Genomic DNA, 24,919 nt, shown 5'->3' with positions numbered 1-24,919 from the left:
ACTAAAAGACGATCGCCAGTATTATATATATATATATATATAAAAGTGTATTTTAATTGAGATAAATGTCATTTATATAATAGGTACGGTATGTGTAATGGTGGCCAAATTTTCATTAGCTATTCGGGATAGTCTCGAGATCGTTTACGTCTACCTCTGTGCTTTAAGATACTGATTCGCCTCCCGTCTCCGTCGCGGATCGTCTCGGCTGGTATAGTTAAGTATCCTACGAAGCTCATTTCCGTAGAATTTTTACAAAGTGTAGTCATTTTCAGTCGAACTCGTTAACAGCGGGAGCCTCTAACGATTGCGAGATAGCCTTTGAGGCGTCGTACGCCTTGTTGCAGTTCTATCGCGAAGCATAGCCAGTAAGTGTTATGTGTACTCAGCTCAGTGAGTACTCTGAATGTCTATGGGGACCTGGTCGTTGCTGTTGTCGTATGACGCAGGATACTAAATATTTTAATGACTAGTTGTAAGTCTTTTATTGCATTTTTCGACTAAATCGTTTATCTACCGTTGTCTTGTATAGAGAGAAGAATTAATAGCTGTAAGATACGCTATAGTAGCGTGATCGTGTTGGGTGACATTTTATATAAATTCTTTGAGTGTTTTTCTTGATGTAAATTGTTGAAATTGTAAACTTTTGTATTTTACGGATTAGATAATAGTGGTTCGTGTAAAACACAGCAGCTATGATCTCCGCGCCGTGTTCTCGAATAGTGTGTCTGCTCTCCGAAGATTGCTCGGATGTCATGTTTTGGTACGGAGGCGGCCGTCCGCCGTCCGCTGCTTCCACACATTCCAAATGTATTTTGTGTATTGATTGTGAGTACAGCAAATATGAATAAAAGAAGTATTTTAATGCATTTGTTTATTTCTCATCTTACATTAACATATCTATTCAATATCGATCTCGAATACATAAAGGTATCAGACTCATATTGGCAAGTTCGTAGGAGACGCGAGCCGACCGAGTTAGATCAAAGAACATTTATGACAATCGCACGATCGATTTTATTACAGCTCATTTGATTGATTCGATACTGAAATATCAACAAGTTAGTAGACGTGTCAGTACGTTGACCTGCTGTTTATTAAAATGTCGATATAACAATACAAACTAGAAAAAAACAATAGAATAAACTTGTACTGAGCATTTTGAGCATGTGTAGTCGATTCTAACGGCAAGAGATGTAAAGATAATAAAAGTTGACCTTGAATTGACATGACATTATTATATAATCTATTGTACTAATTAAGGATTCGTGTAACAATCAGATTTTGAATGTCGTAAAATTAGAGTGGATTTAAGTAGAATAGTGTGGATATAAATAAAAATAGTGATGGATATTCATCAGCAAGAGATGGCAGTGCGCTGCACAGCAGACATCGCACGCAATATGTAATCAAAGGTTTAGCCACCGTTACTTCTCCTGCCATCGGAATGCAGCATTCCTTCGCCGAGGCGTCTCCCACTCGACCCACACCCACGAGCGTCGGCCACAAAATACATATACCTTGATTAAAATAAATCTTAACCGAACCTAATTCATAAAATAGTCTGTTATCTCCACAACGATATCATTAAATTATGTCTTCAGGGTAATACACTTCGATTATAGTCAATACATTGTATCTTTGTCTCAGTTAAGAAGCTCTTAAAAATACTCATAGTTATGTCCCGACATTCCCCTCATCTGGGCGAAAGCTCTGTGGACATGAGTCAACATTTGTTCCAACATATTTGCGGCGTTTTCTTGATGTTTTTTACTGTCGAGTTTGATAATTATAAATACAAGCACACAGATAGTCCAGAACTCACAACGCCCAGTTTAGGTTCACGTTTCTATCCCTGGCGCCATCTCGTCAATGAGCTCTTAAATATCCAAATTGTGAAAATGCAAATGTTATGAGACATTCAAATACAACTTATTTCAATTGAATTCGGAGTACAAATTAAAACACTGGTCGATATGCATAAAATGGTAACAGAAATAATTTCATCGTAAGCAGTAACACGTCCCGTAAAACATATGGAATACATAAGTAAATAATATGGAAGACAAGTCGTCGTCGATCGTGTAGTTCTATCGAGAAATGAATTTCAGAGGCGGAAAAATCGGTACTTGCAGTATTTACAGAAACGTGCTCGGAATTAAAACGTCCGTCCATTTTAACATCACAGAGGAAACGTCACAGCAGAGAGGCGGTCGACGGTAACGGCAGAGCGGATCGATTCTCTTACGTCTAAGCTAATACGAAGTAATACTGCTCCCTACGCGCGGACGCGGCGAGCTCCTGACCCCATAAATACCTAACTACTATGTACACCTACGCACAGAGGGCTCCGTCCTCGCCGCCGGCCGACCGCCTCCGACGATGCTTTTCCATTTGGCACAATTCTACGGCGCCGGGCCGGCGGCTCAGGCGGGCGCGGGCGGCGGCGGCGGCGCGGGGCGCGGCGCGCGGGGCGGGCCCAGCACGGCGTGCGGCACGGGCACCGTGCGCCCGCCCGCCTGCACCGACACGTGCCCGCGCCGCGCCGCGCCCAGCGCCAGCACGCAGTCGCCCACGCGCAGCCGCACGCCGGCCTCGTCCCAGTCCGCCGCCACGGTGCGCTGCTGCGGGTAGCCCAGCTTCACGCCGTTCGCCACCGTGTACGCGCGCGACGGCGGCAGCGGCGGCGGCCGCTCCTGCGACACGACCGGCGGCGGTGAGCGACTCTCGGGGAGGTGGAGCGGAGGAGCGGGGGAGCGGGGACGGCCGCTGGGAGCACTCACCAAGTCGAGGCCGAAGAGCGAGCAGGTCCGTTTGACGAGTTGGGGATCGCACTTGTCGGCGGGGTCGGGCGGCGGAGTGCCGGCGATGGGCGCGGGGCGGCGCCGCGCGGGAGGAGCAGGGCGGGCGCCGCGCGCCGCTCGCGCGCGCTGCGCCCGCCACGCCGCTTGGATGCGCTCTGCGGCCGCCTGCCGGCGAGCGCGCCTCATACGCTCCAAAACCTACAAATGTATAGAGTTTGTGTTTAATTTTAATCAAAACGATCGCGTCGCGGCTTGGTCGACTTCGTACCTGTCGCATTCCCTCGCTGAGAAATACGTGTCGTTTGCCGAGCGCCCAGCGCACAGCGGCGGGCGAGGCGGGCGCGGGGGGCGCGGCGGCGGCGGCCACGGAGCGCAGCACGCGAGCGCAGCCCGCGCCGGACTCGCGGTCCGCCCCGCTGGCGCTGCGTCGCCACAGCGCGCGGTAGCGGCCGCTGAACGCGCGAAACCGCATGCGATGCGGGTATCCGCTGGCCATGAGTTGGACGGTTTCCAGAATTTGCAAAGCGCGAACCTGCGATGAATGGAGGATGATATTTAAAGAAATGTGACTTTAAATTTATAAAAGCAAGTACTCCTAAAAAATAAAGATCGTAGACTGAACGAATGAATGCGCTCCTCGAGCAGAAAACTAATTCGGTCACCTGTCGTGCGACCGTGAGGCGATCGAAATGCATGGGGGTCTCCGTCGAGTTGGCTCGCAGACAGCGCACAAAGTGCGGACGCGCATGGACGAGTGTGCGCAGCAGGTTGTCGAGGCGCGTGTGGAAGTCCTGCGTGAGCGTGGAGGGGGGCGCGGCGGGCGAGCAGGGCGCGGGGGGCGCGGCGCCCAGCGCGCCCGCCGCCACTGCCGCGCCGCCCGCCGTGGGGGACGCGCGGAACTGCGCGCCCGCCGGCCCGCCCGCCGCCGCCAGCGCCTGCGACGCGGACGCGGCCCGGATTAATGTTTGTTCTACACGAGTACTTTCGGTAGAAATCGAACCCGACGATCGGGGCTTCGTTCACCTTGAGTTCGGCACCGAAGAGGTGTGTTGCAAAACCGAACTCGCAAGTCCTCGTATCGAAAGCGGCCAACAACTCGTCGGGTACCGCGTCGCGATTCGCATCCAGAAAATCGCTAGCGTCGTAGGTCACCTCGCCCGCGTAGTGTCTGACAGCAAAGCGCCGAGGGTGCGGCGGTCTCGGTTCCGCCAATCTCGGATGACCTCTGCGGGAAAAATAGCGTAGAATTATTGCAATAATTGAAATATTTTATTATCCCCGATCGTTTTAAGACTACGCGTTACCTATGAGCGGATTTAATGCGAGAGACGTATTGCTCGGCCGTGTTGCGCGCGGCGCACTCCACGTCGAGTGCGGCCAGCAGCCCCGTGCGCAGCGACGACACCAGGTCGATGCAAGGCACGTTGTCCACGTACTCCACTTCCAGCGCACCGGTCACTCCTTCCTCTCGACAGGACTCCGCCGAAGACTAAAAATGCGAGGATTCGAATGAAATATCTAATTTGGTCGAAAAATTAACTCGCTGGATTTCTATGCGATATCGAGTAGGATATATGGATACCTTGAAAACGTGGGTATTGTAGAAGTGTTGCATCGTTTCGGCGCAAAGATTAGCGCAGAGATGTTCGAGCCGACTCGGGCCGGCGTCCTCGAAGCCGAACATATCGAGGATGCCGACGAAGCCGTCGGTGGCGTGACGCACGGCGTCGTTGAGCGCCGCCATCGAGCGAGCGCCCGCACGGCCGCGCGCGCCGCCGCCGGCCGTCGAGGCGCGTCGCGACGCCGCGTCCTGGTGCACCTGTCGGCGTCCACGAGACAACTCACTCGCCTCGAGACGGTCGGTCGCTCGTCTACGCGATCGATAGCGTCCACTCACGGATTCGTTGGAGTCCGACGACAAGGTGCCCAGCGTGGAGCCGAGGCGCTTGAGCGAGTTGGCGCGGCGCACGATGGTGGCGACGGTGCGGCAGTAGAGCGCCTTGGCGAGCGCGTCGCGCGCGGCGGCGGCGGCGGCGGCGCTGGCGGGCGCGCGCGCCTGCCCGCGGGCGGCGCGCGGCGCGCAGCGCGTGCCCAGCCCGCGCATCAGCGCCGCCGCGCCCACGCCCAGCAGCGAGCCGGCCGCCACCAACTCCGCCTTGTGATACATCGGACGTGGGTGAGACGACGTCGAGACTGACGGAATACCTTCGCTGGCGCGACTCCAGATCGTCTACCTCTCCGTTCGGTTCCGCCGTTCCCTCTGCGTTGTCAGTGAAGTGGACGTTGCCGAGCAGCAGCACCGCGGCCAGCACCCTCAGTACGTCCAGAAATGGTATACCGAGGACTCCGAGACAGCTCTTCCACGCATGAAACCGAGCCCCGTCTTCGGCTTCGGGTCGTCGTGGGTGAGAAGAGGCCAAATAACTGTTCGGAAGACATGATAATAGTTCTTAAGTAAAATCTCGAATAAGCACGATGCACAAACGCCTTTTAAAATTTAAATGTAACAATGACGGCAACCCTAATTAATTAGTCAAAATATTCTTTATTCAAGTATGCTATATAATAATAAAAACACCTTTGAGACGTCATGTTACAGAGTTGAATTAATCGTAAAGTTACCACCGGTTCGCACAGTAGATTTTACCGAGAAGAACCAGCATGAAACTCAGCAGTTATTCTTTTTCACCATTTTAATTGTCTATTTTTATCTTTAACGTAGTCTTGGATTGAGTAAAATGCCTTATATGTCAATGACTTTTTGACGAGCTTTAATTTTTTTTAATAGGCCAAGTTAAAAATAAGTGTGTCATTTTTATAGAAACGAATACCGTGTCTTTGGAATGATGTATTAACATTGCAAAGTCGGAAATTAGTTGTTATTAGTTCAGCTTTCCTCTTCGTGTCTACACAATGATTGTCGCCGTTTCATTCGAAAATATCTATATTATTGTGAATATACATAATATTGTTGTTAAGATATTGTGAAGCAACCGTAAGTATACCCATGTTATCCTCTCCTCGGGATGTAAAAGCATCCCGAGGAGAGTAATACGTATATAGAGAGGCTCGAGCTCCAAGATTATAAATAAACCGGACAACTCTCTTTTGCAGTATAAAAATAGTTTCAATATCGGTAGCGTTACCCCACATCAAAATACCGTAAGACATAATACTATATCTAAAACTTTCCAAAATATTCTAATCGAGCAGTATCAACATCAATTAGTTCTTCATCAATTTAGATCACTATTGTTTAAAGTTAACTTTTTGCTTTCTTACAACGCAAGGCAAACAGTGCCCATTTTTCCCTTTTAGCATTTAGAACTAATTTTTTTTGTAAACCATATCTATGATAATGCATTTTTACATCATCATAATTAGATTGTTTCCTGCCAACTTTAAAGAGTAATGAGGTCTTATCAACAAACAATACAATATCAAAATTACCTTTAACATAAAAAGAAAGATCATCTACATATATATAATAAAAATAAAAAATTACCTTAAATGAAGTGGAACCCTTATTTAGTTCAGATCCAGAAGACTTTATTTCATTAATAGACACCTGTTGAATTCTTTGATTCAAGTATGAAGCAATGAGATCAAGAACTTTACCATTGACACCGTAATGTTTTAGCTTGTACAAAAGCGTGTACGTGCTCTACACAATCCAATACTTCGGATTAATTACAGAACACGCCATTCGCATTTTATGAAATAGAAAATTTTCAATAGTTTTGTACGTTGTCTTGGGTCTGGGTGTTAGTGGTACCGTCGTTACTTCTGATTTTCCATAACACAAGTGCTTTAGCTACTTACATTGGGATCAGAGTAATGTATGTGATGTTGTCCAATATTTATTTATTTAATTTAATATTTTTAAGTTGATTTAAAATATATTTTTTCAAATATTTTCCTCAACGACAGAAGTATAGAAATAGGCCTAGGTATAATTAAAATGGTCGCTTTTGTTTCCACTTTTTAAAATTTGTAATACTTTAAAATCAGGAATTGAATTTAAATAAATCAACAAATGAATCCGATTCTTTGAAATTTTTAAAAATTAGGGCTGTATACGGACGGATAACATCAATAATAGAATTGATTAGGTGCACGGCAAGACCCACTGCCTTTATAATATCTAATTAAGTTACTCGTTCAAAATTGAAAATTCAACGCTACTGTGGTAAAATTATTGATTAGTAATTTATTGGCTTCTGAAGACGATTTGCTGATGCTGATGATTTTAAGCGGGAAGTTATTTCGGCGGGTATTATTATTATATATTAGTATTACAAATCCAAATGTACGTATCTATTTCCAAAGGTTAATTCCATAGTCAAAATTTTCTTTATAGGTTCACAGCAAACACTGTGAACTACATCCCGTAGCCTTGATTTCATCCTTTGAGTCTAAGATTTTATCTCTTATAGTTGATAAATAATAAGAGATTAAATCTTAAATAAATTTAGCATGATGACAAGCTAATGAAAAAGTTTTTAAATATCGCTCGACTTGTTCCACAAAGGTAAGGCCGCCTTGACTCCACTGCCTTATATCATTATATAACTTATATAATTTATTTTTTTGCTCTTATAAATGCTAGTAGCCCAATCGCTAAATTTCAATTTTACACTTTTATAGGAAATATGTTTTAGTTTTAAATTTATTTTCAAATTAATTTAATATTAACTATAAATTTAACAAGATTGAATGAGGATTACATACCGCAGGTCGTTCGCCGTGTAGCCATCGAGATGTAGCTGCGAGCGCTCGTCGGTCGTGAGGCCGGCCAGCATCTGGTAGAAGATGTGATAGTTGCGCTCGCCCGCCGGCGGCCGCACCACGCGCGTCTGGTCCAGGAAGTAGCAGTGAATCTTGGTGCGGTACAGGGCGCCGTCCGTCACCTGCACCTCGATGAAATGTCCCTGGAAACAGGACTTAGATGAAACGCGTCATACCTTTGACCAACTTTATTTCATAGGATTAGGATTAACTATAACTAAAGCTTTTAGATATACGCTTTCACAGACTTATAGTTCCCTATACGTGACACCAATACCGATACCATATATGAGAAGACCGATTTCAAAGTGTTCATTGCATCGTAAAAATAATCAATAAGCTAGCTACTCACGATCCTACTGGAATGCGAGTTAGCGTGTGTGGCGGCGGTGCCGAGCGAGCGGAGGACGGTGAAGGCGGCCGCCAGATGCTTGAAGGCGTCGGTCTCCGGCCCGCCGCCCGCCACGTCGAATAGTCTCCGAAGCAGCACCATCGACGCGTACGTCTTACCCGAACCCGATACACCTGGCGCCGCGTGCGGTACATTAGATCGATAATCGTCGCACGAGGAGCGGTAAAGTGGCCGCAATCTCGCGAGGGGGAGAATATGCAAATAGGATTAGAAATCGCTCGACACCTGACAGTATGATGGCCTGCGGGCAGCCGGTGTCGGCCTGGTGGCGCACGGCGTCGTGCACGAGGCGCGCCAGCTCGGGCCGCTGCGCGCGCGCCGCGCCCGGCGTCAGCGCGTTGCCGGCGTCCGTGTACGCGTTCATCGCGATGAGTATCGGCCCCACGGACGTCTGCGGCCGAATATTATCCTCTATGGGCACTTCTGATATAGATTTTTCCTTGTACGGATAAACTAGCACTTACGTAGAATTTATTTTGATAGAATCGCGCCTGAAGTGCTCGCACTACGGCGTCCTCGGTGAGCGGGCCGCGCAGGTGGATGAGGTCGTCCACGTCGGTCCCCGCGCCCGCTCCGACGCCCGCGCCCGCGCATGCGCTCGCCGTGGCGGTCCCGCTTCCGCTGCCCGCCCGCCATCTCGCCTCTGTGACACGTATAAAAATATTTACAGTCTACTAAAGCCGGTGTTCGTTGCGCACCGTTTAAACACATTGATGTATATCGAAAGCGAGATTCTTGTTCGTTCTTCTCGATTAAAACGACATTCCGATGTCTAAACCGGTGCTCCGTGACTGAAATTCGATTATATAAATACATTCGAAAGTTCCTTAAATGTAATCGATTTGAGGGGACGGGTTCACTTTAAATGTATGAAAACGACGTTGCCAAAGTGAGTAACCTGGTGGAGGCGGCGGAGGGTGGTGAGGCTGCAATGGTGGCGCAGGTGCCGGTGGTGGAAGTAACAATGGAGCGCGAGGGGGCACTGCGGGCTGCGAGCCGCTGGACGAAGTACCGCTGGCGGCGGTGCCGGCAGCTCCAGCGGCGCCCGCTCCGCCACCGCTCGCTCCGCCAACGTGTAGATGATTGCGGAGGGTGACCAGCTCCGAGCTGAGGCTTAGCAGCCGCCGCTGGAGGTGCACCGCTTCGTTCGACGAAGATGCGTCTGCTTGACAAACAACTTACTATGATAAATCTTGTATATTTAATTTATATTGATTTCAAAAATGTATCAAAATTGACTTTTTCTTACGATTAATTAGTTGTTTATATGACACAAGCAATTACATTGATCTAATTATACTAGCTTGCAGGTCATATATTGATCGAAACCGAACGAACCATCGAGCTGAGTCATCAGAGTCACCGAGTGGAGGGAGGGGATGAAGATAGCGTGAATACTTTTGAACTCTATCATAATAATAAACAAACAGCACTTTGACCACCTTCTGCGCCCATCATCAGAACGGCCGAGGGCCGATATTACATTATGATTAAAATAGCGTGTGTTACAAGTAAACCAGCATGTTTTCGTGTACAATGGTGTAGCTATGTGTAGTCAAAGTTATCGTGCTACTCTTTTCGTAACATCAAATTCGGGTATGCTTTCCGAATAGTGAAGTTAATAAATTTTATTACTCCTTTTTTTGGAATGGCAGATATGACTTAAACATAACTTCTAGTGAGTTAAGTTTTAAATATATATAGATTAACGGCATAACGACGAAATGCCTTACCCTAAGTAATGGTCTTTTTACAAAATGACAAAGGTTGAAAACATTTATTATAAAAATAAAAATTATTCAGTGATTACATACTGTAATGTACCTGTGTCAGAGAGGGTGTCAAGTCTTATCGCGTCGTTCGTAGGTCTCAAAGCTAGAAGGGAACTTGTCAAGTATCGTTACACAAGCTTTTACTATTAGTTTGCGACTAGATAATGGCTAAAAAATTATATAGTTGACACATTCAGAGCCCTATTTACATTACGTGCAATCGTATCGCGTTGTAACGTAGAAGATATATTCATTATTAGTGCGAGGGGCACGCAGTTCTGTCGACTTGGCGACTTGACGAGGTAGTGCGCGAGCGCCGCGGAACTCAACAAGGGGGGGGGACAACCGGTTCTCCAGGCGCAGTGGCCTCAGCCGTATTCCGGACTCGTGCCATGTCCTGAAAATTCGACCTTGCGACTATCGAATTAGAATTTGTTTCAAATTGGAATTTGGAACACACGCCGCGTCAAAAACCTTTTTATTGGTGAACCATCGAAGGACACCGCCTTCCCGGCCGCCTTCGACGCGGCTTCGAATATTTGAAGCAGCTTTTGTTGATGCAAGAGAAACCGCTCCGAACTCGTGAAAGTTGCACTTTTGTCAGGCTGATATTACGCAAATACTTAAGCTGCTCGTTCTAAATGTACAAGGCATGGCCCTCACAGTCGAAGTACTCACAAGTTTTATGGCATTTTTCTGCGTAATCTTAAATCATATTATTAACATTTGAATTCGTTTCTATTCGAATAATACATAAATATATACGTAAGTAAAGATAAAGATCAAAAAGAAAAATAAAACTTGTTATAATAGTGCGATTGCGCGAGTCAAACCTGAGGAATTAACGGTAACAAAGTCGACGGAGTTTTAATATTAAAACACGTCCCGAAGATGTTTTCCTCATAGGCGGTTCTGAGGTGATGAGAAAATAAGCGGACATAACTGTGAGTGGGTCGATCGGTTAATTGTGTTCTCGGCGGCGGTGGAATGTCGAGGCGCGTCGAGGCGCGCGGCGTGTCCGGTTGTGTCCGGTTGTGTCCGGTCGCAGTGACAGCACCGCACTGCGACGACCACTCTGACGTTTAGTTATAGTACAGCGTATTCGATACCATTGAGGTGATGCTGCAGGTATGGCCCGCGAGAACGATTGCATGGGGTCGTTATAAAGTGCAAGCATGGTTTTAACGCAGCATATCTATAAATTACTGCCAGCCTTAGTTCTAAGTGTTAATACATACATTAGATCTACACGCCAGTTGAAAAGTGGAGTTTGAAGCAGTTTAAGTGCGGATGGTATTTCCATCAAATCTTAAGTTCAGGTTTCATTGCCGAACATAGTGGTAGATTTGTAAGTTTCATCATAGACTCATTGAATCTTGGTTCTGATTATTATAAAAATTCTCATTAAGTAGTAATCCCAACTGTTAACGTAACACATTGAGTTTAAGATGTATATATATTGTTAGCGATAGTATGTATAAAGTATTTACTAATTATAATCTTGTGTATACCATATACTACTGAAACTATATAACGTAGATCGTAGACATACATACACATTTTGCTTGTTGTTCAAGTATAATATAAGTAATTATTAAAGCGTTTCTTTTGACATTACAGTCGTAGTATGCCGCATAATGTATGAATCTCTGACTGACCTACTATTGCTTCAATTATTATTTAAATTACACTTTATACAGATATATCTAATATCGGAACAAACTGATATGTATATATATGTATATGTATGTACATTGTAAAAGCTGGCTGAACTCTACTAGATAGATCAAAATAATGTACTACAGAATTGTACACCTCAAAAATGTCTACAAAAAAGTCCGCGATGGTATGTGTCTATCTGTAAGTGAAAACCCACAATAACATTTTTTTGTTATTTATTTTTTACCACAAATATTGGCTAATTTTCGAAGCGATTTTAATCTATACAGCATTAATCCTTATCCAATGAAATACCTTAAATACATTGTTGATTTAATATTGATCTATATGGCCCTTTACTGCATGTGATTTAAATGAATATTTTCGAAGATATTACAGATTTAAAAATTGCGGAACGTAGCGTTTGCGGTGGTACCGGCCGGCCGGGGCGGCGGGAGCGTGATATAGGCGCGTCGGAGGCCGCGGTTCTCCCTGTAGCACTTTGAAATTAGCAGCGATCGGACGCGGTTATTATCGGAACTCTCTAGCGATTGAAATAACAATCCATACTTCCATACTAATATTATAAATGCGAAAGTAACTTTGTCTGTCTGTCTGTCTCGCTTTCACGCCAAAACTACTGGACCGATTTAAATGAAATTTGGTACACAAATAGTCTAGAGCCTGAGAAAGGACATAGGCAACTTTTTATTTGGAAAAAAGTGCTTTAAAGGGTTGAAAAGGGGGATGAAAGGTTGTAAGTTGTTGAAAGTATTGTCATGTTTAGAATTTTTAGAACTAGAAGCATAAAACTTATATTTTAGGCTGTACACTTATAAAATATCATATCATGACACCCACTCGGGAGGGAATTTTGGATATTCTACCCCTAAATGGGTGAAATAGGGGTTGAACGTTCGTATGGATTTTTTTAAGTTAGAAACATGAAACTTTATTTTTGGGATACTGATTAAAAAGGAGTAGATACTTATTTAAGTGTTTCTGCACATTCTACCCCTACGGGGGTGATATAAGGGTTGAGAGTTTTTATAGAAGTCCGTCATTTTTAAGATAGAAATGATGATGCATGAAACTTTATTTTTCAGCTACTGATTAAAAATGAGTAGATACGTATTTAAGCGTTTCTTGATATTTTAGGCCTAAAGGGCAAAATGGATGTTGACATTTCGTATTCAGGTTAGTCTGGAAGTCTGTCATTTTGAAGTTAGAAGGTCGAAATTTTATTTTTGGGCTACCGATTAAATATGAGTTGATTCGCATTTAAGCGTTTCCGGATATTCTACCCTAAGGGCTGAAATACACACCAATGTGGTATTATACAAAGAGGTATTACATTAACTTAACCTTTTAAGTTAATTTGTAAATATATTCATATTCTACGCGGGCAAAGCCGCCGGTAACAGCTAGTATAGTATATTACGTTGTTAGGAATATGTCAAACTAGTAAATTGTCTATGGAAAAGACTTATTGTCTTTGATTAGAGCTGAAATTTAACAGTGCGCCAGGAGAGTATGCGTTAGCAGAATCTACTCGGGATACGTTTCTGATAAATAATGAATGCATATATAGTCAATCGGTAGAGTGCTACACAAGGCCTGAGACTTGGCATTGATACATACGAACCAAAATGTCATTTAATTGAGAAATTATATGGTCGTCATGCTTTACCTGTGATAAGGTATAAACAGTTCGCGTAATTAATTCTTTGTTTTATTGTCGTTGACGTGAAATTTTGTAGGAAACAATGGGATCTGGAAAGTTTAAAAGCCATTGTATAATAACGAATGAAAAGTTGTATTATGTTCTCTATACTAATGATAAATAGTACAATTCAATGATCTCGGTAAGATACGTATGAATGATCCGCGCACGTGACGACGAACATTCAAGCGGTAGCAGTAGAAGGATAGTTCTGGTTTTTCTTCTAATATTTTAGTTTGCTGTGTTTCATTGAGAAAGTAAGCACGCACCTTATGAAGATTTTACTTATCGTCGTTGCAATCCAAACACGTAACTTCATTCTAATGGTTGAATGAAAAAAATATATTCATACTGAACAGAAACAGGTCCAAGTTATTGAGGACTTTCATAACTCTGCAGTAGTTAATTGATCGTTATGATGAGAAAAAACCGCGCTAGTTCCGACCGCACGACCTGTCCCTACTCACACAAGTGTAGGTAGATGAACCGAACAAGTGCTTCATTGATTAGCTTTTCCTTTTTTTTCCGTTACGCGGTCTGTGGTTTTCATTATAATTATAATAACAAAAAATGCCAAGCTTAAGTTATGTGTTGGTAAATACTAAGGGTGAGCATTACAAGGACAAGTAACGATTGTTTTCGTTGTCGCGGGCAGTCGAGTAAGTTTTGGGGACAACCATCGAGTACAGTCTGTAGTTTGTGTGCACACATTGCATGTAGGTAGGAGGTATATTCAATTTAGTTGAGTGTTAACACGTGACAAAGAGGGCAAAAAAAAATTTTTATCCCTCATTTAAAACGGCCCAACTGACAGCGCCTTTAATCGAATACCTGTGACGAAATTTAAGACGAATATTTGTAATGGAACTGGATGTCTCACGAAACATCGGATTGAACACCTGCTGCAAGTAATAACACAGCAGCTTATTTACACGACCCACTTATGAAAAATATTTCCTATGAAAAAAATCCTATATTAGTGTTCCAATAAAATAAACACTACGACAAAATATTTAATGGCTTGCACGGGTATATCAGTCGCAGGAGTGTGTAAATTACATTTAAATATACTAACAAAAAGTCGACAGAGGCGAGCTGCTCACACGTCAGAGATAAAGAGTCCGGTTGAGTGATGACTTCTTACATTTTAAATAATCCTAATGTATGTAGAGCACTGTAAAGGGAATGTTAATAAAATCATTACCTTTTATGGCTGACTAGCTACTGTGAGATTTCTAATGGCATCAGAGCCGTGCAAAAAACGCGTGTGTTATTGGTCGGCGGCGATGCGCGTGCGCAAGAATCTCATCACTTATCTGCCGGACAAACGCTTCCGTAGTTGCGCTGTCCTGGTAATGTTTCTTTAATATACATACTTGCAATTATTATGCGCGTATTTAGAGTTAATTTGACTACGGTTATTATTTTAGGTTAAAATATAGAAGAATAATAATTAATCTCTAAACATGCTCGGTCATACTCGTCTCGGTCATCAACCGATACGAGTCTAGCGGCGGTTTGAAGCGAGGTCTACACAATGGGGCAAGCGGATAAACCAGAAGTGGACCGGGGCTAAGTCGTATAGGCACGTATCTAATCAAGCGGAGTGAGCGAAAAAACCTTCCGAGAGTCGGCACGGGCCGTCAGTCGTCACCGCTCACACGTGCTAATCAACTCGCAGATGCCATCGATGTATTGCGAGGAATTTTCTCATTAAACGACAGCAAATTCCTCCTCACAGATAATCTTTGCCTTATCAAATACGCGCCACAGTCATGGAGAGTTTCGTTAAACCGTCCCCAGCGTTACTTACGAAAGCTATTTAAAAATGAACAGGTGCGTGAAGTGCCGTTTATCTTATTATTCAATCAAATTAACTGTATATTTAATAATATATAATTACAATATATTGAAATAAATGTAGAATTTATTGCGAAGTAATAACATTTTATATGTAAAAATATTAACGAATAAATTTCTAGAACCGGAATGTAATTAATGAAATGATATAATCATTAACGTTGATATCGAAGCTCTATAAGTGTAATATCAGAAAAATAATCTTATTTTATATTTTTAACAACATGTCATGAATAAATAAATTTCTCGTTTTTTTTTTCATATCCGAGGCCATGGAATTCCACACGGCAAGTTCTATTGATGTAAATATTTTGTGCTGGAAGTGTAAACGGTTCAGTAATTTTCATTATTATGGACGGTCAAATATTGCTCATTCGTCAGCCCGTTTGAGCGTTTGTTTTGTATGAGATATGGAATAATTTCCGACTAGTGTAACATATATACGTCGTAAACGATCGAGATCTCACCTTCTCGACCGAGACGTCTCGCTTTGTATCGCGATAGCTGATGATGGCAGAGTGACTGATTATTCAACGCGATTGTCGGAGCCACGGGCCGCAATACTAGGAGGTAAGGATAACGGAGGGAGGGGTCGGTGAGAGGCGCGCGTCGTGCGCGGCGGATAGATAGCATCGCCGACGCCGCGACCGTCGGGATCATAAACTTTATGAAAACAACCTCTACCACTAATATGAGCCGCTTTAAATTTTACGCAATCTTTTTAACGGTTACAATGCAATACATAAAATCATAACAGGTATTATGATTTTATATTCATATTGTAAAAAAATCGTTTTTTTTGTATAATACACACATTGAAGTAATTCACGTCTTACGGGGTTACGGGTCATCTTTAAACAGTTTTATAGTTTAGATTACGCTAATGCCATCGAACGCTATGTAATGCTTTGTGAATGCAAATTGAAGGTCTATTTTTCTAACACGATTAAAATATCTTTTATTTTAAGTTTGTTAAAAAGCAATATATAACCAATAAATATATTTTTATACTAAAATGCTGAATAGTTCTCAAGGGAATTGAGAAAAGATACGCATTTATGTGAGTGCAGGAAATACCAGTCTATAATTGGTATTTTATTAAACAGTTTTGTTTATCTCTCTAAAGTTGATCGAGATAGCCCGAACCTGCGCACACATACACACTTATCAACAAATCTGATGTCTTTGGGCTAGCGTATCGTCACATAAACATAAAAATGTAAATTTATAAATGTATCGAATAAAAAGTATAACTATGCATATTAATAAAACGTAACTATTTACCTGTGTATTCGCTTTAGCGATGGCAACGCACACTTCGACGACTCCACCTTATTTATATATATAGAAATTAAAGTTGATTTTACCTTCGCTGAATATTTTAGGCATTTATTTCTAATGTGAGTTAATATTGATGCGCGGTGGTTATGTACATTGATTTCTGAGACACGGAGAAAATCGCCTTTAAGCATTTAAAAAGATCAGACGTGCACAGTGTTGACACGACGAGTGTGCAATGTATGAATCTCTCAAGAAAACAAAACGCCCAAGATCACTGAAAAAAGGCAAATGAAAGCCAATAAAATCAATAATGATATTTTTCAGTAGGGTATTTGATCTTACAACAGTACTCAGAAGCAATGACTATCACTAAGTTTTACTGTGCTCGTAATCATGAGCCACATCGTGTACGACGGTCGAGTGCGCGTTGAAATCTTTTCTGCAGAGACACGTGCGTCACACACTTCGCGCTGCATTTTGCGATGGAACTGGGCACAGACATTTGCACTAGGTAGGTTCAGCATAGAGCGTATAAACAGTTTGTACGTTGTAGGTTTACTAGCGACCCGCCCCGGCTTCGCACGGGCGCAATGCTGATACTAAATAAACTACAGAATGGCTTACAACGTTCACACCTTTTTTGTCATTAGGCAACACAGACCGCTATGTCCCTGAATTTTAAATCTGTAATATCTTCGCAAATATTCATTTAAATGCTATAAAGGGCCATATACATATATAGATCCCTATATAAGCAATATAGGGATCTATATTGCTTAAAGTCACTTCGAAAATAAGCCATTATTTCTCGTAAAAAGTAACGGATAAAAAATTGTTATTGTAGGCTATTCTTAAGAGATAGACATATAATATCAAGGACTTTTTTGAAGACCTTTTTGAGGTGTACAATACTTTACATTATCTTGATCTATCTTGTAGGGTTCAACCATCGTTTGCAATGTAAGCGCAAACAAATTATTATTGTTTATTTACGACATCACTTTAGAAACCTCTAAAATTATCAGTGTTTCTTTAATATATTCGTCTTCAATCAATCTATCTATTGGAAAATTAAAATCCGTCGTGTAATTTTAAAGATCTAAGCACACACAGGGACAGACAGCGGTACCCGACTTTGTGTTATACTATGTAATGATTTTCACACACCAGAAAATGTTTTAAAATTTAAAATATATATACGTATATCTTAAAAACTATTAAATCGAATTCGTATTCGCTGCTGAAGCAAATGACGGTCAGAGGGCGATAAGAAAGAGATCTAGCGCATGAAAAAATATTCTAAGATCATATAAACTGCACCCGATTTTAAATTATTTGCCTCCTCTTTTTCACAACTTCAAGCATTGTTCGAGTTTTCTATTGAAATATTTATCTTGAAATATTTTTAGGTGTACACATTTAATTACTCTTTATTATTTGGTACAGAATTATGTCATTATTATTGTATATCGAGTTTAAAGCAGCGTTGGATACACGCCCGTCGACTGCAGCGCGTGTGTCATGTAACTTGTATTAGTATTTGCTTCTCATAATGCGTTACTAATCTATGACATGATACCTCCATTCGTGATTTGCCGGTTTTTGTGACAGCGCGTGGTCTGTCGTGTTGTACTCAATGGCCGTACATCGTGTTTATATATAAATCTTTACTCTCCGTGCGGACACGAAGCGCGGGGAATCGCTTAACATAATGACGTTAGCTCGAAGGGCACAAAAACTGCGCGTGCACCGCGAGCGCGTGTAATTGCAGCCACACGCAACACGCACACAAGCTAAACGAGGCTTTGGAGGTGATCACGATAATTATTTAAGGTATGTATATAATATTTATCTATTTGGACTCTGACAGGTGACATTGCGGAAAGAGAGCTTCGCGTTTTGGATACTTGTATCTTTACTCGTAAAGGCTAAGGGACTGACACGCTAGCGGGAACGGTGTGATTCACGGTGATAGTATTTCTTGTTGCTCGCGGGAACCTGCCGAGAAACTCGCGGCGCACTCGAAAGGGCCGAATTTACTTAGATACCTGCGCCTCTCTCCCCCCGCGCGGGCTCCACTTGACCCCACCCGCGGCCCGTGCTCGCTGTCTATGAGCTACGCCGTTAGTCGTTGGAGCATACGCAGCCTCCCTGATCTTTTACATTCGTCTACGTTTGTATCGATATACGAGTACAATTAATTTAATAATTATTTTGTTATTACTCTTAAAATATAAATTTAAATTATATTAAATGTACCGTGTCAAGAGGGCTCGTGAAATTTCATTCAAAATATACTTGATGTATAACGGTCGATTACATGTCAGAATAAACACACGAATGTGGATAATGGGGGTGGGCAAAGGGTGAATGCGTCTTTGTATGGCAGAGATGATAACGGAATAACAATAAATACCTCAGGCGGCGACAACGAAACCCAGCACACACCCAAACACAAGACCTATCACTCATTCGAAACTAAGCGAACCTTCTGGCGCTTCAACGTCTCTAACGATCTACAAGCAGGCTGTCACAAAGAACATTTGTATTGACGACTTAGGAACTCGATAGACCAACTCCGTGGTCCTTCTTGTCCGAATTATAATAACTTGCGTAAATAACGCTATTAACCACACATCAAATTTGAAAGCCTTCAACTTTCTGGCACAGTATAAGAAGTAATAAAATGATCACAATCTCGCGGCCGGCGCTCGCGCAGCGTCGTCGGGCTGCGGTCGGGACGCGGGGGCGGCGCTCGCTCACCTTGCAGCTTCTTCTCCGTCTCCCAAAACTTTTGCAGCTCGGTGAAGTATTTGTCGAGTATGAACACCTTGGAAAGGCCGAGAGTGGCCATGGCAGGCGGCGCGCTCGCATCACACTTCGCGGTCGCGCCGCTCTTGGCCGACAACGGCGACTACTCTCTCGCGCGTCTCCCCGCGGACTGCCGGCCGCTCCGCTGTATCTGCGGCGCACTTCCCCGCCCCGCATTGAGATCCTCCGCCACGCGCCCACAAAGCCTTCGTAGTCAGCCCTTTATTAGCCCTACTACATTTTCAATATATACACACTAAATATTTGCAAAAAAAAAGTTATCAAGTAATATTTTAATTTTATTAAAACAGTGAAACTTCAGTTTAAGCTGTTCTGACTAAGGAAGGATACCTTTATATTGTATAGGTAAAGCTAAAGTCAAATACACTTATTTTATTATACATACTGTGGTCGCACAGTTGATTTTATGAATTTTAGTCTAAAAACGACTGCGTCAGCGGCGGGTGAGGCGGAGGCTGCGAGGGCGCGGAGGACAGGGCCGGCCGGGGAGACTGGTTTGTTTGTTTGTAAGTTCGAGCGCCGAAAGCTACGTTCATCGGTCGGACCTCGCCCGCGAAACGCGAACGACTCTAGACCTACGGGACTGCGACCTGAACCACACTCACCAAATTGCGCCTCGGGTCGGCACCTGCGGCCCTATCGGGGCCACATGTACCAGCAACACTTTTTGCGCAATCCAATGTCGAACATAAATCTCGCGCTCCGATTGAGTATAATCCGTCAGCGCCGTTATAGAGCGCATTACAAACGTAAACCATTCTTGAATAATTCGAGCGATGTGAACTGTTCACAACGGAAGTGAATAAATTCATTTAATGGCAACAACAACATCAAAGGCAGAAGGATATCAATTATATGTTAACGCCAATTACGTTACAAGTTATTTTAAGTGAATAAAATTAAATTTATACATATCCTAACTAAAACTCAACATGCACACTCCACGCTTTTTATCAACTAAGTATACAATCTTGTATTGAGTAATATGCCATAATTATTAAAGATGTTTTAAACCCAAGATTTAAATTTATTTTATTTACATTTATTTATGGCAATAAGACATAGAATATATTTCATAGTCAGAAACTTGGCGTTGTTAACTCATATAGTTGCTTTCTCATATTTGTCAAACTTCAAATTTAGTTCAAGTTGAATGCCTCAAGCATTCAAAAAATAATAATTTTAAATGATTTGTTGCAACTGTGTAGGTAAACGATCCATCGTTAGCACACAATATAATTTCACGAATATCTTCAACATACAAAGAGAAAGATTTTTTTTTTAAATATTTGTTACGAAATCTGTTAAGAAGTTACTTTTAAAGTCTTTACGGCCTATTTTTCTATAATAAAGACTCGGTAGTGTAGGAAGGTGTCGTGACGCGTCTCTGGAGCTCAAAGTTACTTGCAAATAATTGTCTTAGTTGTGTTCGTAGTTTACAAGCTACTCATCCCGTGTGGATATGATAAGAGCTCACATAAAACGTTAATAGCGAAGGACATATGTATACACAAAGTAAAATACAGTCAGGGCCAGGCCGGGCTTCGCTCGCGCACGCAGAAATCCCTCAACAAACTTTCATCACAATCGGAACAGTTTAGAAACAACAACAACAAACATTCATTTTGAATAGAATGAATACTTTATAAATTCCAAGTTGGTGATTTTTGACAAAGTTTTCTTTGAATTTGTTAAATGTTTATATCATCAGCACAAAATCATCCAGCAACATTTTGTCTTTGAGGAAAACATCACTCGAGTCACACCGTAAAGTCCACAATCGCATTCCACTCTGATGTCTATTAGATACATCCACGTCACCCAAACCTGAAAAATATTTTTTATTTTTGGAATAAACATTTTTAAAATAAATTTTCGTTATAAATCTACTAATATGAATACGGGAACATTACTTGGATTCAGATATATCTGTAACTATAACGTATGAAAAATGTCGATAAAACTCGATACAAATATTTATCAATTGCAGGATACTCATCCTATGACATCCGTTACTTTAAAGCGCGCCATCTGTCTTTCACGCACGAATCTAGTTTGGTCGGCCAAGGCAGTGTAGAGCCGAGTGAGCTTACATATCCTTGGTTAAAGCCGCCACAACTCGCAAGGGGTCGCGAGTTGCATCGAAAGCTCTCGGCGTGGTGTCGCCCACGACTCAATGATTTCATTTAAAGTAAATCGCTTTCGGTACATGGTTCTGTTACATACATTTTTAAAGTTTTCAAAGAGGAGATTAAGTTCGACCATATTTTTTGTCCTCGATATTTTCGCCGGCTGCGAATCAATTTCGAAGTTATTATTATTTTATTAACAAAATATGAGTTCTAAGGACGATATAATGAAATCTGAGAGTCTGTTACATTTTCTGTGTACCGACATCTTCCCCAAATATGAACCGATTTTCATGAATTACTTTTAAGAACTGGATTTTTCATAGAAAATGCTCGCATGTAAGTTAAAAGAAAAATCAACTGCCAACTAAGGATGGCAAGCTGGTGGAGTTATCATCGTTTTCTTTAATATGTGCTTTCTCATTATTAATATAAAACGGTAGAATATTATTTAAATGTTACTTATTATAAATATTAAATATATTTTAATATACCACTAAAAGTTAAATAACACAATGAATTTACTAAAAACAGTTTAAGCATGGATTTGGGAGGATACACACACACTAACAGGAGAAGTTAAATAAGAGCTCGGAATAACTACTAACTAATAAAAACGACATACAACCTTCTTTCACGTTTATTGAAAAACGAAACAATGTAGGTACAACATGTGAACATACTTTTTAACCTGCATTCATGTCCCGCAAAGTTTTGAACAGTATAGTAGCATATATCTAAGTACATGAATTGTAAAACCTCAATTTTCGCCTTTAACTTCTAAGCGAATTTATTGCCAAGATGTCTGCGAAAATTTAATAACCGATCTTTACCGGCAAAGCATGCAAAAATATAAATGATATCTTGCTTACCTAAATAAATTAAATTCGAAGCAGCGCACATGACTTAAAACACAAAATATATAATAAACTTAAAATTCAAAATCACGAAACTTTCGCCGGTAGTCGTAATCGTTGGAGACCGATCGAGTCACTTCACTGGCTAAAAGTAAACGGATTTTAAAATATATTTACGGTTACCTTCACATAATCGACGCCGCCTCTGATTATCATGGACCACGCAAAGTTACATTCGATAACACATCGGTAACGGACCAATCGACGTTTCACTCGTGGTGCGAGTGCCCGACGAGCCCGCCGAGTCAGCCAGTCAGTCAATAACTTGCACAGAAAGGAAGCAGGCTTACTATTACCGGCGTTAATTACACCGGTGTTGACTAATCTTGATGAGTTTTTGCAGCGAATGCACAATTATTCGCGTCAGTAACGCGGTCTAACAACTCAACGCGCGTGATTCACTTGCTGCTACGACACGCGCTAAACGGCCGACCGTACATCGGGACGCATGGTATCTCGGCCGGTCGGAGGCACCACCGTCGGCACACGCCATCGGTGACCAATGACCGACCACCGCCGCCTGCGTGTTGGGTAATCGAGCGCATTAACTCTCTGATTGATAAGTTGGCCCTCATGACTTTAATAAAGTATTATAACCGCAATGAAGGCCTGCAGGCTGAAAACACTGCAATGTACTTTTACTTATAAACAGAAGCTGAAACACCGATTTCCATGAGTTAAACTTAAAAATTACGAACTTCTGTACAATGAATTTTCAAAAATGTTAAAGACTATTCAACTGCCTCTGCAGGAAATGATTTGTTACTCAAATCAGTGCGCAACACACACACACAACATGCTCTCTCCATTTCGTCACTCTCGTAATCCCACGGGGCGCTCGCAGATTTCAGGCGTTTTCTGAGGCCCGGCGAGGGTAACACTGGTGTTATTATCGGGTTGACTTATTAAGATTGCGATAAAACCCATTAATAAAATAAATGTAATTTATCTATTAATACAATAATTTATGTAAATTTTACACAACTATTTTTCAACTCGAGGGTCCTCACTTGTAGTTGCAAAATAATAATAATTGTGGCTTTTTTCACCTGGATAAGAACTGACTTCGAATTTCACTTAAAAACATGTTTTAATTCCAGCAAACGCTCAATTGAAAAGAGCAGTTTCCATTTCAAATTGGACAAGGGTTGCGAATTAAAAAAATAGGAAAACACATTAAGATTATTTTTATTTTTGTTCTATATTAGAAACGTATTTTCCGGTCACGGCCTGCTATTCGATTTAAAAATATGAACCGATATACCGCACATAAAAAAGCAATACGTGACGTCGGTTACGTTTCATATCAAAAGAACAATGGTCTAGGGCCAATTACGCCTCAGGGCGACACAGCGCGACACTTCGCCAGCGCCGTGCGGCGTTGCCGGGCACCGTCTTGATAACGCTAAGCAATGCTGTAATGACTGTGATATACTGCGCTACTACCTAAGATAATAAATTATTTAAGATTCTCAACGCTGAGCTTTTTATGAGAAAAAACGGAACGGAAACGGATGATTGTTCATTTTTTTAGTGTCCCCGATTTTCTTCCGACACGTTACGACCTACGTAAGCACATATCGAATCCCTCATGAACTGAGCGATATATTGTACCCACTACGATACACGCAATCGACAATGATTTGTCGAAAAGAAAATACAGCTGAAATAATCTGCAATGATGTAAACGTTTAATAAAACTGCCCAAACGGACTGCACAGATATACCGTTGCCGGGTGCCGCCGTAACTCTAAAGATGGGCGCTTATTTACTCAGCGTTTTATAAATATAATATGTCAGTACAAACCGAGGCGTTGAGAGCGCACGCGACGCGGTCGGTGCACTGTCTGACGCCGCTCACCGGGCTCCTCCAGCGTCTCTTCTTTCTTCTCTTGACCCACCGACGTCTGTCTGCAGACAAAGTTAATCACGGTGCAAAGGCCATCATAGTAACTCATTCCGCTGGTATAATTAATATACCTATGTGTGTGAATCTGTCGAGACCGGTATGTGCAGAAGAAGTCTGGGCGTACGTGATGCGAACGCAGCAGCGCGGCCAGCGGTGCCAATGTGGGGGAGGCGGTGGGGGCGGAGGAGGGGGTGGTGGCCGAGGCACCCTCGTACGTCTGGTCCGGCAGCAACATGCCGCATGCATGGCGGCCCGTCTGCACCACCTCCACCGCACTGCGACCGGAGACAGCCTTGCGCCTTGCTCAGTTCCTCACTGTCGACGGGGTATTCCCTTATAATGTTGCGCAAGATATCTATTGTTGACTCCCACAGAGTAGCACGTGTATAAACCTCAATCACAATTAGTGACTTGCTCGCTGTTTAGGACCCGATATAGCGTCGAGTGAATTAATTTAAACGAAAGATTATGTCGATTATCACATGATGGGGAGTACTGAGGTCGATAAATATATAAATGGCATTCAAATTACAAAAAGTGTGAGTTAATTACTCTTTTTAGCCACTCTTATACAGCACTTATAATATGCAACATTTGAAATGAACTACACCTTAAGTTAGGTTCACAGGGCGCGCATGGAATCTAACAAGGATGTTTATATTTGAACGAGGATGTGTTCGCGGCACAAACGGTCGGTAATATTATTCAAATCTAAAGTTGGTTTACTCCAGTCCCTCTAAACCCAAGAAAAAACATTTTCGCTTAACATGGCTAATGAAATTTTTATATACCTTTGCTTTACGAAATAATTTGTTAAAAGCAATAAAAACTTT

The 24,919-nt window shown here is 42.3% G+C and overlaps 1 protein-coding gene across 7 annotated transcripts; it reads right to left on the bottom strand.

The window, feature by feature from the left end:
* Nucleotides 1-859: 859 nt before the first annotated feature.
* On the bottom strand, nucleotides 860-24,765 carry Dachs (dachs). Of its 7 annotated transcripts, none has more exons than XM_064217323.1 (16): nucleotides 24,158-24,765; nucleotides 23,985-24,088; nucleotides 8,903-9,169; nucleotides 8,469-8,647; nucleotides 8,230-8,395; nucleotides 7,945-8,117; nucleotides 7,536-7,735; nucleotides 5,039-5,228; nucleotides 4,702-4,959; nucleotides 4,387-4,623; nucleotides 4,109-4,293; nucleotides 3,828-4,029; nucleotides 3,467-3,739; nucleotides 3,073-3,336; nucleotides 2,784-3,002; nucleotides 860-2,696 (listed from the first exon to the last, which is right to left on the bottom strand). In XM_064217323.1, the coding sequence occupies exons 1-16, from the start codon at nucleotides 24,319-24,321 to the stop codon at nucleotides 2,427-2,429; spliced, it is 3,351 nt and encodes a 1,116-aa protein (XP_064073393.1). In that variant the 5' UTR covers nucleotides 24,322-24,765; the 3' UTR covers nucleotides 860-2,426. The 7 variants fall into 7 exon arrangements, with proteins under 7 accessions (XP_064073393.1, XP_064073395.1, XP_064073394.1 ...); XM_064217325.1 differs by having other exon boundaries at nucleotides 4,387-4,614; XM_064217324.1 differs by having other exon boundaries at nucleotides 8,903-9,166.
* Nucleotides 24,766-24,919: the final 154 nt, after the last annotated feature.

The sequence above is a fragment of the Vanessa tameamea genome, chromosome 16 (assembly GCF_037043105.1).
Source record: "Vanessa tameamea isolate UH-Manoa-2023 chromosome 16, ilVanTame1 primary haplotype, whole genome shotgun sequence".
Lineage (NCBI taxonomy): Eukaryota > Metazoa > Arthropoda > Insecta > Lepidoptera > Nymphalidae > Vanessa > Vanessa tameamea.
This window is presented reverse-complemented; position numbering and strand designations above follow the sequence as displayed.